Source organism: Camponotus floridanus, unplaced genomic scaffold, assembly GCF_003227725.1.
Source record: "Camponotus floridanus strain SB8 unplaced genomic scaffold, Cflo_v7.5 scaffold46, whole genome shotgun sequence".
NCBI classification, from domain to species: Eukaryota; Metazoa; Arthropoda; class Insecta; order Hymenoptera; family Formicidae; genus Camponotus; species Camponotus floridanus.
Genome location: NW_020229614.1, coordinates 444,339 through 462,100, shown reverse-complemented (window position 1 = coordinate 462,100; position 17,762 = coordinate 444,339). Strand labels below are relative to the sequence as shown.

Here is a 17,762-nt window from a genome sequence, read left to right as displayed (position 1 = left end):
AATTCAAAGAGATTTTAAATTGATTTAAGAGAAAGGAAGAGGAGAGAGGAGATAAAAAATATTTGTATGTGTTTGTGTGCATTAAATTATATAATTTATTATCTTTATTATAGTATAATGTTCATAATTGATGGATGTATAAGCGAAGTAGAAAACCTATAATTTTCCTCCATGATGACCGAGAAAGTCGCAGTGTCAACTTTTATGGATGCATCGAGACAGTGTATGTACGTACGAGCGTGTCATCGAAAAGTGAACTGCATCGAGAACCAGGTTTTGCATAACTCGACTCCCTCGTCGTCTGGTCCATAATTCATGTGCTGGTATACATACTTCGGAACACTCTTATAAGCTCGCAGCATAAGCCTCTCCCGTGCACGAGTTCTTCGATTCTCGTTCTTCGAAGCTCCCCACAAAGTTACGGATAGTTACGAATCCATCTCTTTGCCTAGTTGTATGCAAGAGCTGCTCTGGGCAGGCAACCCATTGTGGCCGACTACATTATCGATTCTAGTTTGACAGTCGAGCTGATAGTTTCAAGTATGTGCTCGAGTCGGACTCGCGGTTGAACTGCAGCTGCTGCTGGTCCTGGGGGTGGGAGAAGATATATACGTCTCAATTCGGAACATGAAACAAACCGACGGTTTTACTGAACCGTTGTAGCTACAACCGGCAGCCGCGCGTGTACGTTTCTCCGTATCAGAATATATACCTACGATCGGCGGAGCTATGCAATCAATGGTGAACCACGCAACCGACGATGTGTTTGTTTCATGCACGAGTGATTGTGACAGTTGGCATGCACGAACTTTGGAGTGTTAACGCTCCGCCAGTATAACTCAAGACTGCGATTCGCAGTTGTTTCATCTTGTATTCCTACTATATCGAGATCTCTATATCATCAAATATAAGCAGAAATAATAAATATTACAGACTACGTATAAGAATTAGATTTGAAGATTGATAAAACAATTGTTCAAAAGCTAATCAAATGGAACACAATAACTTACATCGAGATCTACTCTCTTTCGAAAATCTTGAAACTTGATTAAGGATGTATTGGAGATTTATTACAATCAATGAGATTATCGTGAATTTTTAATTTAACATTCTTAATAACATTCTAAATCGTCATGAATTATTTCAAATTTTACTTGCTCCTTTAAAAGTTATTAATTTTTGAATTTTGCGATTTTAACATAGGATCTTATGTAAACGTTCAAGAGACAGGTAATAAATTGTTCACAAACTATAAAAAACAATGATAAAAATTTCATTTTGTAATATTATATTCTTCATACATGTAAAAATGTTTTCAACAAAGTTTTAAAACGATTTACTTGCTCGTTTTGAAATTATTATTAAAAAATAACTGTAATTATTGGTTTGACGCAATATTGATGATAAAATGTAGCAACTGCATAATCTTATTTGTAATTAAGATCTATTTATATTAAAGAATACTTTGAAGTATGATTTTGTGATTTTTAAAAAAAATTTTGATCAATTAGAATTCGTATTCTGTCCAACTTTAATTTTTTGATACTTTGGATTAACTTTTGAGACAGACGGTCCGTCCAATACATCCTTAAAGTCAAACTATGTACATCGAGAATTCAATATATTAAACAAGAAATATTTCCCGCAAAATTGACAATATTAACGATTTTTTAAAAAAAGCATTAAAAATATCCTATTTTCTTCTCTTTTTCCATTTTTTACGCCATACAATTAAAAGTGTAAATGTAATCTCGCGAAGGAGAGTTTCATCGGAAATTGCTCGCGCAATCAATCAGTTACAACAATCGCCGCAAATAATCGTTCGATGGAGGCATCGTGTCCACGTTACAAGCGAATTATTGAGTTCGCTCGCGAAAGCGGCATTCGCGGCGGGAAAATACACGCGTGGCATGCCCGCGTCGCAATGCCCGACCGTAATTTACCGTTTTCATGTTTTCCGGTAGTCATCGTAAACCTGTCAACCGCGTGCCAAGTTTCGACCGAGCGCGCACCCTATGACTTCCATAGGATACGTAATCACCGGCGTGATAACGGCTTTTGCCTTAACAACTTGCGGATCCAGCGTGAAAATTCTCGAAAAGAGAATGTACTCTTTAATAACTCCCTTTAATAACTCTCCAATGATGTAATGGAAATTGCGATAATCCGCTTTTCAAAATAGCCGAGTGAAGCATACATTATGATAAGGTTGAATAAGGGTTGCGAACGCTTACGAATGCTTTTGATTGAAGAAAAAACACTTTCTTGCAAACAATGATAAAATGGGACATCATTTTATTTTTGAAAATGGATGAATGCGTATTGTTGCCTACATCTAGTATTCGTATTAATATCTTGTATAAAGTAATTATCGCGTTTAATTCCACTCTCGTAGCGAAGAGTTACGTGTTGAGATTATCATATCCCGTGACGATCAGCTTTTGATTGAAAATCACTCCGAGATTAGAGATACTTAAACACCTTGCCTAAGCAAATTAGTCTGATATCCCAGTGGAATTAAAGTTATCGTAACTTCCTGTGAACTATATTCCCAGGTGAAGGAAAGTTGCTTATTACGCAGCCGACACTCGATCGAGATGCACGATGCTCCATTATTTCTGCCATAACAAGCCGCGCTCTAAGGATTTCCCTAATCCTCTTTAATCATCAACGGTATTAAATGTGATTAATTATCTTGATGTTCACGTTGGAAGCGAACGAGTATAAAGAGGCATAAAAAAATCGTCGCGTACGACCGTAATGGTGCCGTTAAGCATGCAAAATCCCGGTAATTAAAACTAGTGTTTATTATGTTCCAAATGAAAATGAAATACGTATTTTAGATATTTCCGCGAGCGCAATTACGTTAAGGAAGGAGTCGCGTACATTTGGTTTCTGTAAATTTCATCGTGAGCATTTTGTCTGTAAAGTACAGCTCGTATGTCGAGATAAAATTATTTTATTACAGTTAAATTATTTTACTCTTTTCACACAAATTAAGCTGCGATACTAACTTGTCGTCTAAATTATATTTTAACATTATATAGGTATATATAATTGCGAAGCGCACTATGATTAATTTCAAATTATTTTAATACATGTCGAAATCACTGCGTATTACTTTAAATTTTATGAGTTGTGTGGCTGAAAGTTCCTTTGTAGGAAATTTATAATTTTCACAGAATTGTATATTTTATATATATATATATATATATATATATATATTTTTTTTTTTTTTTTTTTTTTAAAGATATTTCATATTATTTCACATTTTCCTAAAATTTGTATTATATTATGGATTTTTTTTTTTTTAGAAAAAATGAAAAATTGTAAGAGATACTCAATTATCGAGAGATTAATTTAATAATAATTTAATAATTAATAATTTAATAATAATTATATAATAATTAATAATTAATATAATAATTTATATAATAATTTAATAATAATTAATTTAATAATTAATTTTTAAAAATTGATCGTACATCGACGAGAGAGAAAGAGCCACCGCTTTTTCTCTCTTATGAAGAAAATATTTTTAATCTACTCTCTGTCGCGTTGCATGCGTCATTGACGAAAATTTCCAGTGATAACATTGGGAATTGGAAATTAGATTGATCCGGGACGCGCTTAAAAAGATAATAACGGCGATCGGAGCATCGAAGCGGCGGGCGGACGAAAATGTTGAAGCGGCAAAAATGGGACGAGGAAATCGTCCGGTATTCTTCGAATTGTTCAAGATTACGTTCTGCAGCTCGTGCAGTTTCTACGGCTCCGTGGGCTTGATAAATGCTCCGGAAAAAAGAGCGGCGCGTCGGGATCTTTAATTTTTCACGAGGAAGGACCGAGGATTGCGCTGAATACAGCGGCCGAGTGGGGCTCGACAGGACGCAAAAAAAACGCGTATTCGATTTCTGTATAAATCTTGTTAATGATCGAGCATCGATTCCGCCAGCTTGCAACGTCGACAGTACGACGTGATGACTTATTGGCCGTAATATCTCCTCTGTCAAGAATGACTTTAGGATCGCACGCGAGCGGCAGTAATCTCGAGCTATTTCAACAAAGTGTAGAGAATCGATGTTAATGAATCTTGAAAGGGGATTTAATCATCTGCAAAATTATTTCAAAATGTTAAAACATTCAACTATCTCGTGGGGCGTTTGAAAATACGATACTAACGATTTTTTCGATGCGCGAAACACATTTTCCGACGCGACGCGCGCAGCGGATTAATTCGTGCAATATTCATCGCAATTCTTTACGCAATTTATCACGCTTTGGGCGTTTTCGTTCGTTCGTAAGAACGAGTAACGAAGCGACAAGACAAAAATGCCGTGCGAGGGAAGTTGACGGCGCGTTTCTCGCAATCGTGCCAACGCGACGATAAAGAAACGGGCGGAATGGAAAAATTCGAGATAAAGTGCCTTGAAGTCCGCCGGGTCCGATGGCAGAGGAGCGTCGAAAATAATGGAACAGAAGGTGCTCGCGGTCCAATCGAAACAACAATTTACCGGCGGCCGCTTTTATCTATAATAGCACCGGACGGAAACGCCGATAGAACGTGGAGGAGAAGGTAGTTCTATCGGCGTCCCGACCCCAACGGCCGGAGATTCCCGGGGCTTCCGGTACAAACGGATGGACGACACAGAATTACTCGGCGTTCCTCTCCTAAACATGGGAGAATGGGGCTCGACGGCGAGATCGACGATCTCGAGAAACGGCGATCGTCTTGTGAGCTTTTTCAGCGTACTTCCGAGTATTTGCTTTCGAATCTTCTCCAGAGCGCATAGAGATCCCTGACAGAAGTAGGGCTACCAAGAGCATGCGTATGTGTATATATATATATATATATATATATATATATGTGTGTGTGTGTGTGTGTGTGTGTGTGTGTGTGTGTGTGTGTGTGTGTGTGTGTGTGTACATGTCCTCACGTTCACGATGTTTCGGGTTCGTGGACGGAGGATGACAGTGGGAAAACAAGCCGGTGTCAATGCTATGGAGCGGTGGGCGGCCATATGGTACGCGAGAAAGAGGGAAACAGATATCACAGAAGATTCGCTTCGTTTAACCGGAGCCGGCCCTGGACGACAGCCAAGCAGGTATCACACGGATGTTAGAGCTGTCCTTTTGAACGTCAGTTATGAGTCTTTCGAATTGCATCAAAGTTACACAATAGTTTCATCTTTTCCTTCCCTCTCTCTCCTCCTCTTTTCTCTCTTTCTCCCTCTCGCACGCGCGGCCGGAAACTAAAGGAAGACGTTGAACGACGAACATGTTCTCGTATCTCGCCACTTCTCTTTGTCTTTCTCCGCTTCGTCTCTTTCTTGGCTTCTTACATACTGTACCGCGAGTCACTTCCGCCGTTTTCCCGTGGGAAAACTCAGTATTCTCAGCGTCCGACTCCTTCGTCTTTTGGCAATTTCTTTAAAGTACGATTTTTTTTGTACGGCTAAAGATTTATGAATGCCCGAACAAAATTTGGATTTTTACTGCTGTATTTAGTGCAAAAAGTCGACCAGCATAATATATTATAATAAGATTTATAATTTTGACCGCGTTTTTTATGGAGTAGCAAAAACGCGACGTTATTATTATCATATCACTCTCGTTAGACGTATGAATAATATAGTGTGATTCAAGAATATATAAAAGATAGTAAACATATAACGAATATATGTATTGAAATCCAAGTATAATCAAAGCTCCTCTTTCTACTAAATAAACAATGATGTTTTCATGACGATAGGTGAATCGAAAAGAATTTATGTCATGCAAATTTATTTCAATAAACGTCTCTATCGGATCATTAAAGTTTTACGAGGATGCATGTTACGTTTATAGCGTGTCCGTGAGCGTAGGACGAAATCGGACGGCGAAATTCGCTCTAATAGATTCCATTATGCGTCTCTTTCGGCGTTTGATTCGATTTCGCAAATTTATTTTCGGTCGAACGCGATAGCACAGAGCACGTACAGCTCGTTACGCGCGGCAATATTTTCGATTCTCTCGCTTCCTGTCCGTGTCGCCAAACCCACCTCCACCAATTTCCTGGCTCGCGATGCATTCGAAGCATCAGGAAGCAGTTATGAAGCTACGTGCCAGCTTATCGAGACCACGCTTCGCCGCGGAAGCAATTCTCTAAGCCGCCAATTATTTCGACGACGGTAGAAGCGTTCATCCAGTCGATGAATTTTATACACAGAATTTGTGCCAATGATAGACAGGACTCCCAATCTCAATAAAAATAAAACAGTAATAGTTGTAATATTGATATTTGAAATTAAATTAAAAAAAAAATATGGAATTTCAAAAATATAGAAATGTATTAAATGGTTTTGCAATTGAATTATTCTAAAAATAAAAAATTTTTGTAACTTACAGTACTGTTTCTATGTAACGTCAACATCGCAATGCAACCAATCGAATTCGGTAGGGTATAAAATAAAAAAAGGTACACTTCTAATAAAAAAAAGGATTGCTGTCAGCAACCGCGATATAGAAGCTTGGATTTCACGCCGAAAACTACCGCGCTTTCAAGCACGATTGATTTCTTCCTCCGAAATCAAACGTCCTTTCTAACGCGCTCTCTACGCAAAAACCTCCCATTTGACTATCCTCTAGATTTTCTCTTTTCTTTCTACGATTGTCGGCCGTACAGGATGTACGTTCCACATTTTCTTTTTCTCTTTTTTTAGCCGGCGGGCGTATGTCGATATCGGGAACGTGAATGGCACTGCGTTTCAAAGAAATGTGAAAAAAAAGGAAAGCCCAACCTGGTGAACGACGATTAATGAGCCGTTCCGCCGAATACAATCTCTGTAAGAGGGTTCTATAGAAAACGAGACTGTATAATGTGTCTGGCTTGTCTGTATCTCGAATCAAATTTTTTTTTTCAGTATTCGAGAGCGATGTGAGCGATTTTTGCCCGCGGTTTATTATGACATCATTATCAAATCTAATGAGAAATATCTAGCACTCGGTTATGTCATAAAAGTCGATTTCCAACTGCATCGAATTGATTGAAGGGTGAAAATGTAAAATATTTTTACGTGAATTTAAAGAAATCGCAGAATAAGGAAATAAGATATTTGATATGATAATAAGTAAGAGAATAATTTTTCATTTACGTCAGTTACATTTTACGAATTGTACATTAATATTTTAAAATAGCGAAAAAATTTAAATAATATAAATTAAATTTAATAATTTTTAAGTTTTCAGGGAAGATCTTGTATTTAAAACTTTTGAATTTTCTATATTAAACACCCTACTCTTATATTTTTACATTTTATTTTTTGAAAGATTAAAGTTATCATTTTAAAATTAATCAAATTAAATAATTTAATGATCATATTTTTACGTGAATTAAAAATTTTATTACAAGCATCATGTATATAAACTTTTCATAACTTTACGATGATAAGTACATTGTGTATGCAGTAATGAGATCTTTGTTGTGTGCTTGTTCGAGGATACATAAGAAATAAATTGGCACTTAGCCAGATCTAGAAAGGAGATCAACGAGATAGTAATTAAATTTTCATCAAGAAGGAAAAGCGTCGCTTAAGTGCAACGTTACTCTTTTTCCCATACTCAGTCGTTCATACTTTATCCCATACTCATTCTTGGTCAACAAATTTTTGATTAGACAGCTATAGCGCAGTCTATCAGGGATAAAGAGAAAGAACTTTGTAGACTGATACTTAGTGCTAAACAGCACATACCTACGTCGACTATTAACGGTAATCTGCTTTGAAACAGCGCTGTAACTTCTCGCGTTCCCTGCCGGCCGGTAATCTGGCGACATATGGCGTTTACCAAGAATGCTTGGATTTCCATGATCTGTAACATAATCGCCGCCAGCTTTCGGATCCACGTCGCAAATACAAAGCAGCACCATTTGCGCGAATAATTTCGACGTAATGCGCTCCCCTCGTGACATCCTACCGCAAGAGTCGCTATAGAAAATTCTAAAATAAATGCAGACGATTGCCAATTCAATAGTTTGTGAGTTTTATCGAAAATCTGGATGCTATCAGAGAAGTTTTTATATTTTTAAATATTGCAATACCTATTTCAAACATCGTTTTTGTTCCGTTAATAGATACATATTGCGCTTCCATTTTTTAGTATTAATCAAATATATTTTTTTTTCATACGCAGACTCAAGATATGAATTATATGATAGTGTACATATGTTATAGACGTATCGTGACATGATGCGATATTGCCAATCATATCGCTAGCCAAATTATATAGCCTTATTGACTTTAGGAACTGCAATAAACGTTCGCTCACGATTATTCATGCGATCATTTCCGCACGTATTGAATAATTAGCGGAAATCGAATTGCACGTGGCAATTTTAAATTTTGCGACTAAATGCGATAATGCATTCGAAATTGAAATGTCAAAGGAGCTTCTGCAATTTTATATAAGCGCCGATATATAAATCTGACTGAATTGTCTCGAATTATTTAATGTATCGTAAAGTTTAACGATAGTAATTTGTATGCGTTTTCGGTTATCAATTTTTTTTAACAACACATGATTCAATTGCGCGGAACGATTTTACCGCGTGTTTGGGCAGAAAATAAACTGTGCGAGTATTATATTGAGCTCTGATCACGGAGATAAAAGATTTGTCGTTATATCTCATTACCCTTACGTGACTCGAAGGCAAAAACGAACGCTGAAACGTAAAATTCCGAGGCAGCGCGCGAGAGAAACGAGACTGCTCGAAAGATCATCCCCGCGAAAGTACCTCGTTTCCTTTATAAATGAATTAGGTTACTATTGTCCAGGTTCTCGAAGATAATCCTATGCATGCCGTGTCGTGATCCAACGGTCACAGCTAGAGAATAAATCTCTCTCTCCACTCTAAATGCTAATGAGCCTTGCGTGAGCGATACTTTTACATCGTTTTAGGATAAACCGATGAGATGAGATAGCAACTGCACTTCATTACGTTTATTATTATATAAAAAATGCTCATTGAGCGAGAAGTAATTCATAAATACATTTTCAGCGAGAATCTATCTCACATTCTTTCTAAAATATTCAACAGACAATTCAAATGATGATGAAGTTATGAAAAGAAAAATTCGAAGATGAAGCTTCATTCTTTGTTCAAATAAAGTTGTTATAATTTGCGCGGTTGCCACAATTATTTTTTATAATCTGTTAATATTATAATAATAGTAATCGTTACTATTATAATTATAGTAAAAAAATGTTAATTATAATAAAAATTAATTTTTCACGTGTTTTGGAAATATATAAATTACTAGTTTGATTAAACTTAAAATTAAATTAACGCTGATATTATAAAGAAAAGCGTTTTATTATAAGAATGTAACGCGAAAATGCATTGAAATTTATATATGAGACACTTTATACATATTTTGTATGATTTATTTTAAGATGCAGCGAGAATATGTAACCATTGCGTCGCGTCGAACATATATCGAATAACATCGATCCGAGTTTCACGATGGTATCGTAATTTATTTGTCAGAAATGTCGACAGAAACTACGTAAAACTTATTACATCGCGCCATAATCGGCAAACATGTAAGCGTTTTGTGCACGCCGCGCAAAAATACTTAATTGTTTGCAAACTTGCGTAGCGTAACATTTGCATAACATTAAGCTTATTATGTTTGGAGCAAATCATCGGCTTGTCAAAATAGGATCTTGAGCTTCCGCTCCGTGTGATTCGTCGTCGTCCTCGCAATTTCTCTATAGAGATATCGGCATAATCTTACGAGATTACAAGCTATTCAACATTCGCATAATTCTCCGGGATCTCGATAAATCTGCGAGTACGTAGCTCGATGATTAGTTCCAATTTGCTGCTATGTTCTAGCGAAAATATTAATTACTTGTGTCGACGTGCTTTTACGCATTTTTGCAGGGAATATTACGGAGAAAATTTATTTCAAATTTAATACTGAATTTTTTCATAATATGTGACTGCAAGAATTTAAGAATAAATTAAAATTTAATGAAATGATTTTAAATTCTAGGATACATCACAGAATACAAAAAAAAATAATTAATGTAAATTATCTTTAATAATTAATTCAGTATATTAAAATATATATTAAATTATTATTATTAAAATAAAATATCTTTACTCGGATGAATTTTTCGAAATTAAATACAAAGTATAAAGGATCAAGCAAAATTCATGTTATAAATTTGTCGAGATCACAAATGAGAGAAAATATGGATTCAGATCGCACTCTCAAATTACAGACAAATGATACTGAAGCGAAACTATTGTAGATAGTGGTAGCACGGAATACGATGCCAAATTTGCATTGCGCGATATCACCGCGTCCAGCTTATCGATAGTGTAATGCCGTTTGCCGTGAGAGGTTCAATCTGTGATCCGTATCCCTTTCAGCTGCGGGTATTAACGCGCTGTCAGCCTCATGATCCTCGCTCTCCCGGATTAGAGCTGTAAGTGGAATGTCCGCGTAAACCAGAAACAGTTACTGCCACAAAGACTAGCAACTAATGCCGCGACGACGGTCACTCTGACGACGACGGCATACCTACCACGAAGTTTCGCCATGGCATTTGCGGTGGTCGCACTAATGCGCTTAATTGTTACCGCATATAGGTGGACTGGATATCAGATTTCTTGGCAAAGTTAGTGGAGTGTCGTGTTTACGTACTAGAACTGCGTTAATTGTCTCGAAATGAACAGTATATGTAGTCATGTATATTATATTTGCGTCGTGTGCAAAGAAAAACGCATGACACAAACAATCTAAAGGATTCAAAATTCCTTCGCAGTCATTAAAATTGAACATTTTCTAACAAGTTTATTTGTAGGAGAAGAGAATGTATTCCGTTCCTGTCGTTACTTCGAGGTTCTTTTTACTTCTTTACTTTATTTAAAAGCTGAATATTTCTACGTTTGGGGTACCTACCCTTCTCATGAAGAGAAAAATATGTTGGAAAATTCAGTTTTGTTCAAAAAGCTCGCCGATGATCTTAATACGAGATTAAAAGGCGTTTTAACGAGGTCGTCGTCAGGCGACACACCCAAGTGGCAAACACCTGCGAAGCGTGCTTCGCCTTCTGGGCGGGCCATACACAACCATTTGCAGCTGCATGAAAATTGCAAGATACGACGAAAATTGCTCCGTGCCCTCGCTCGAGCATCTTCTCGCGTATTTCGGTATTTACGAGCTTACGACTTGTGCGCTATGCCGTGAACGAGGATCGAAGGTAGCTGAATCGAGGCCTCTAAGACATCAATGATTGATACGACGTTTTGAAGGAGAGACGCTTCTCTCTCTCTCTATAATGTGCTATCTTTTTCGCGGAGTATTTCAGTGAAAATACTGTTCTGCATTTTACATGAGAATATCTTCGAATCGTATAAGAAACTTGCAAGAAACAAGAAAATGACATAAAATAAAACAAAATAAAACAAATAATCGATGAGAAAGAAAATTTGGTATTCAGAAAATAGCTAGGTAAACTTCTAAGTTGCCTTAAAGTTCACAGTTTTCTAATGATATAAATTGCAAATACAATAAAAGAAAAAGGATAATCCACTTTGAGATTCAGAAATGAGGTGAAATGTTCACCATAATTGTTGTAGTGTCACAGAAAGAAACACAGAACCTTTACCTTATACATATAATGATATTTTATTCAAAAATCCAAGCAGGAAAATTACAATAGCAAGCAAGTAAATTTTCAACGGTAATAATATTATAAGAGGATAATAATCTTATAAGATGATGGTAATAATATTATATAAGAGGATAGTAATATTACGAGAAGGTAGTAATAAAACAAGAAATTAATGTTGTTTGTAATAAAGTTACACAAGATTGTAAGGTGCTATCATAAAACTTTTTATAATGCATTTTAATCCTAATTATAATTTCCATACATAAAAAATGGCATGTTAATTGAACGATTTAAAAAATCAACGAGTGAATTAACAATTGTCATAAAGCGAAAACAGGAGTACAATCATAATACTTCCTCCGGCAATGCTTCGAGTATTAATATAAATGCCATTGCGCGTATATTGCCGACGCCAGCAGTAAATACCGTTGGCTTATTGGCAAGGAATGAAAGATTAAAAAGAGAACTGAAAACCGACATCGTCATAATCGATATATCATATTAATATCTGGGCAGAATAGAATTTAAGTTTGCATGATATAAGAAAAATATTCTATAATAAAATCTAATCATAATGTTCAATCATCGATAATAATTTTGACAATTTATTTTATTAATAACAAGTAATTTGAAAAATTATATACAAGTAATAACAAGTAATAACAAGTAATTTGAAAAATTATTCTGCAATTTTATATTCTCTAAATATAACATCGCTAGCTCTCATAATTTAATGTTTCAAAAATTTTTATCTCACAACATCAAACACAGTCGAACTATATTAGAATGTATTATACGATAATCTTATGCTTCGGTTTTAATTTTGTAAACTAACATGTAAATATTATCAACATATACAGCCGCTAACAGCGAGCAATATATATATATATATATATATATATATATATATATATATATATATTAAGCGGGATTATCAAACGCGCTAAAATGACAATCCACGAATGGAAAAACATTACAAGCATTAAGTGCAATATCCGAAAACATTGCAATGCTCGAAACATTTCAAGCCAATAAATTCTCTTTCAAAGCCGACACCCGATGCCGCATGAGCGCCGGCATTAAGTATCGAACAACATTCATAATCTCGGGACAGGCTACAATAGTACTTTGTACTCTTACACACGCCCTTATCCTGCTAACAACTTTAATAATCCTGTAAACACGGACGCGTGACAACGGCGGTACAAAAGTCATCGACGGCTCGCAGTAGCAATGGAAATGCCGTTGCGGGCGCCAACCCTTCTCGCAATCAACCAGCCGACGACGCGACGGTGGGACTATGACAGCAGCGCATGATAGGGTGGCATGCGGGTGGGCGCGAGTCGGCATGGTTGGGCATCGCGGCGGGTGGGCGCGAGGGGGAGCGGTGGTGGTGGTAAGAGTTGACGTCGGTGGTCGGGGGCTGATATCTAGCTAAGCGCTGGCGCAGTTGGGTCGCGGTCTCCACCACGGCAGCATTTCGCCCACCGGTCTCTTTACGCACCTATCTCTCCCTCTTGCTCTTCCTATCCCCTTATAGATCTCTCGCCTGCTCCGCGATCTCCTCTCGCGACCCCTCGTGTCCCACCTCTCCACCTGCCGGCCTTTCGCGAACGGTGCATACACGACTGCTGGATGCACGATACCCTCTGCACTCCCCTGTCCCTTCACCCTTCCTCCTCCCTGCACCTGTACGTGAAGGTGTTGGCGCCGCGACGCGTTAGTGTGAGTGCGGTATGATGAATGAACGGCATTTTAGAGGGACGGAAGTAACGCGCGGTCCCACCTAGTCCTTTCGCACGATCGTACGTCATACACCAGCGTCGCCGGATCCTTGTGAAGATGCATCTCGCGCGAGGACTGTAATCGCCCACGTGGAAGTACGGACCAGCTGCACTGGAAGGATTTAGTGGCGCGCCGGTTCTCTCTCTGTGATTACGGGAGACTTGTCGCTCGGTCATTCACAGCCCGTGACAGTTGATAGGAACGAAAAACGGTACACCCGCTGCTTGCGAAGACGGATTTGGGAAATGTTTTCTCTCGACAATGGACGATGCATTCCATAGTGTAATGGCGAAGTGCGACGAGCGACTTTAAACATCGCGGAGGCGCGACGAGTGGACTGATCGTTAACACGCGATTGATTTATTAGTCATGAGTGTTTTATTTTTACTATTTACTGAATGCATGTATGAATTCTTCACGCGAAGAGCGTGATGAATATAGTGAATGATAATAGAAACGGACACGTGGCCGCTTTCGCGTGGTCGATATTTTGCGAATATCTCGATGAATGTTATGCATATATAAAAATAGTTATTTTAAAATTCCAATTTATTGCGTTGATAAATTGTGTTTTTATCTCAGGTAATTTGACAGGCTTTTTGAGAAAATTTTTTTAGTGTGTTTTTTTTGAAATTTATTAATCGTGTGAATATTATATTAATATTATGATATATTCATATAACAAATATATATAACTAGTGATTCAAGCGTTTCTTTATTAAAAATAATTATTTAATTAAAAATTGGGAAACTATTTCGATCGCTTGCACATATAATTAAAACAATATTGTCCGTATTAGCATATTGATTTTACTGTCACTTCTTTGACAATGATTCGACATTTTTGATTGGACTATTTATTCAACTTTATTGCAGCACGAGCAGTTTATATTAGTATCTATTTCGCATACGCATGCAGCTGCATTCTCTGAAATTCAATGACAAGTGAAATTAATATCCTTGGTCGTGTTGTGTGCATACCAAATTAGTTCTGTCGATTATGATTTGTTGCCCACAGTAACAGCCGACCTGGTAATGGACGTGCGAATTCAATTGAAACCATATCACGTTCGTTTTCGATCGAGCATTCTGCCGCGCGTCACTTATTGTAAACTTAACGGGGAACTGGCAACATATGACGCGCATTTCGCACGTTGCATGCGTTTAATCCACATACTGTTGATTTCGTTGCTCGTGCTTGACACGAAAGCAAATAACACGTACACTTTTCAGTAACGTACGAATAGAAGCGATATCACGCGCGACACGATTAAACGTTCTCGTCTCTCGTTTTTGCTGCCGGCGCTTGAAATCGTAATCGCGGCGGAAGTAATTACTTTCCCGAGTAATTGCGCACACTTGCGCATGACGGTCCGTTGCATAATTTGGAAGAGTATCAAGTATATCGTTGCATATAATATGAGATGTTAACCTGATTGCTGAAACGATCATTTTCTCGCGTTAATTTATACGCTCGCGTGCTAAACTGTTGAAAATAATTAAAGATCCATATTTTATGCAACTGTAGAAAATAATTAAAGACTCATATTTATGCACGGTTTTAATTAATTTAATGAAATTACTAAATTTTATAATATTCTCATTTACTCTTTCATTTTATAATGCGGTTATTTTAACAATAATGATATTTTCACGAAGATTATCAAGAGAAAAATACTCTTTATTTATAAATGTCGTCGTTATGCTTGTGAGATCTAATCGTTATGCAAAACGTTGTGGATGACTGATAGAAACAAGTCGCCGCCAAGTAATAAGTGTTGCAACTATTATAGATTGTGAGCAAAATGGAAATTCTTTTTTATCGTCAACTAGGAAGATACATCGCCTTTGTCGGATTGTTGCAACTTCGAAGAAGCAGTTGCTGTGAAATGTACCGAAAACGATGGGCTGTAAAAGCACTCGGAATGGATTTACAATATAACGGCAATGGGACCAGTCGGTACAAACCTTTCAAAATGATCTGCACTTTCTTTTTCTTCATGCTGCTGCACGGTAAGCAAGCTGCAAAGTTAAATTTTCTCTAGAAAATAATTTAATACGTATCAAATTGTTTACTTAAAAAGACCGATATGAATCGAGCGATTGAAAAATCTTCAAATTCTTGCATAAAAATAATGTGTATAAATATTTTTTTAAATATATAAATGTGCAAATATTTATTTAAATAATGTATTAAAATAATTTTTATCATATAGAGAAAATGTAGATAATGAACTAAAATATCGCAAAATTTGATCGTGAAAGTGCATACATTTTGAATTTGACGAATTCTCAGTTTCAGTGTTCAGTTTCAGTGCTCAGTTTCAAGTAAACAATAATCTGTGTAATGTAGTGTATATTATATTAGATGCCTCATGTAATTTTTATAAAAATTCTTCCCCTTCCCTCCATCAAACAATGAATACGCGTTTCATCAAATAATGAACATGCGTCTCGTATAAATCAAAAAACATAATTACTAAAAAATAAAGGTACGGAGTTAATGGTTGAAATGTAACACGCATACATATTTATTTGTGTAAAAAAAATGAATGCACGAGGCAACAATGACTTGGTAAATGTTGTAGCAGAATAACAAGGTCGGAGAAACATGCGTGCAGCGCTTTAAAAAGCATGCATTCGACATCCTCTTTCGTATGGAGCAGCTTTTACGTAACGTCGTGCGCGAATCCGACCGCGACCATTAACAGAATTGCCACGAGCATATTTTTCCATTCGATAAACACCGTCTGGCAAACATGGCGAACGTTGTTGCGGCGCTGTGATAACATTCAGAGAAATTTTTTGTACGTTAAGGCGAGACAAGATCGATGTTATTGTATGTTCCGTATAGGATCATAAATCCTCCGCTCGACGGTTCTGTATTTATTCAACGTGATGATTTGTAGTAACAAGACGGATGTTCTAGCAGACCGCTTTTCAGGACATTCCATGTCGCCAATTATATTCCAATTAATACAAATTTGATTATTTCAATCGTGCAGTGGAACAATAATTATTTATTAATGATTTATTAAGTGCAATTCTCGACATATAATATTTTTATTACGTGCAAATTAATAATATATTTCATAACTATTGATGAAATTATTATTGCACATCTGTTTATTACATTAAACTTCATAAATGATTCAAAGATTGCGGCATAACGTGCGTGAAATCAAACAATTTTGCGAGCGTAGTTTTACGAATTGAGAAAAATACCGTTCGAAAAAGAGTAAAAATCTCGTCGTATGCAACTCGACTTGAAGATTTCAATCGCGTTATTTAGTCGGTTGCCATAAATGTAAACGTAGTAGTGTCGTTGCAATATTATACTAGAGACAACATGTCCGCGAAGCGACGTCTTTGCAGTCACGCTCTCCGGTCTGACTATTATCAGACCCCTACCACTAGTATCAGCGCGAGCTTTCCTTCGAGCTCCAATCTACAATCGCAAATCATTTTAATTACTGGATTTATATTATTTATGCGTTTACTAAAATGCATTATTTACGATTAAACACTATTAATAATAATAATAATAATCTTATATTAATTAAACTAATAATAATAATTTTTAAATAAGTATACAGAGATAAAATTCGATATACAATAGTATACTGACAAATCGATCTGAGAATTTAGATCCTGACTAAGCATCTTTTATTTTGCAGTTTATTTTGATTGCATTCAATTTCAATTTTGTGTATATATATATATATATATATATATATATATATACATATATGCCATATATATATACAGGACGTTTATTTGAAAAGTTTCCACCCTATTTATTTGAAAACCGATTAATTTTTGCAAAAAATGTCAACAAGAATCAATTTTTTTCAAGGGGGATATATAAATGCAATAAATTCAATAAAGCCGCTTCATAGTTATCCTTCAAAAATCTTAACGTTGCATTGTTGAATTTATTGCATTTATATATCTCTTGAAAACAACATTGATTTCTTTTGATATTTTTTTGATAGTAAAAATTAATCAATTTTTAAATAAATAGGGTGTAGAAACTTCAAATAAATATATATACAGAAAGAGAGATTACGCACACATTTTTGCTTGGATTTATTTGTTTTAATGAACCAATCTTTATTTTGTCTATTTTTATTTTCTTTCTTTTGTCGCTGATGAATATGCATAATATTGATTTAATAGTATAAAAAATAATACTACGGAAACAGCTATAAAATGCATTTTGATAGCTTTCGTGTGTATACACGTAACATTACGTGCGTACATTAAAACTATATATGCTTCACTATATAAAGAAGTTGTAATTTTTTATTAAA

At 36.1% G+C, this 17,762-nt stretch overlaps 1 protein-coding gene across 7 annotated transcripts in view; it reads left to right on the top strand.

Moving 5' to 3' along the window:
• LOC105257815 (zwei Ig domain protein zig-8) overlaps positions 1-17,762 on the top strand; it is a 142,541-nt gene that overhangs the window by 80,617 nt on the left and 44,162 nt on the right. For 3 of the 7 annotated variants that reach the window (XM_025411971.1, XM_025411972.1, XM_011268708.3), the window contains exon 1: positions 15,109-15,462. The exons of 2 other annotated variants lie outside the window; for them this stretch is intronic. In XM_025411971.1, the coding sequence (XP_025267756.1) occupies positions 15,255-15,462 (208 nt within the window). In that variant the 5' untranslated portion in view covers positions 15,109-15,254. Of the gene's footprint in view, positions 1-15,108; positions 15,463-17,762 lie in introns of those variants that run through there. 2 more of the 7 variants (XM_011268690.3, XM_011268699.3) reach the window with 2 other exon arrangements.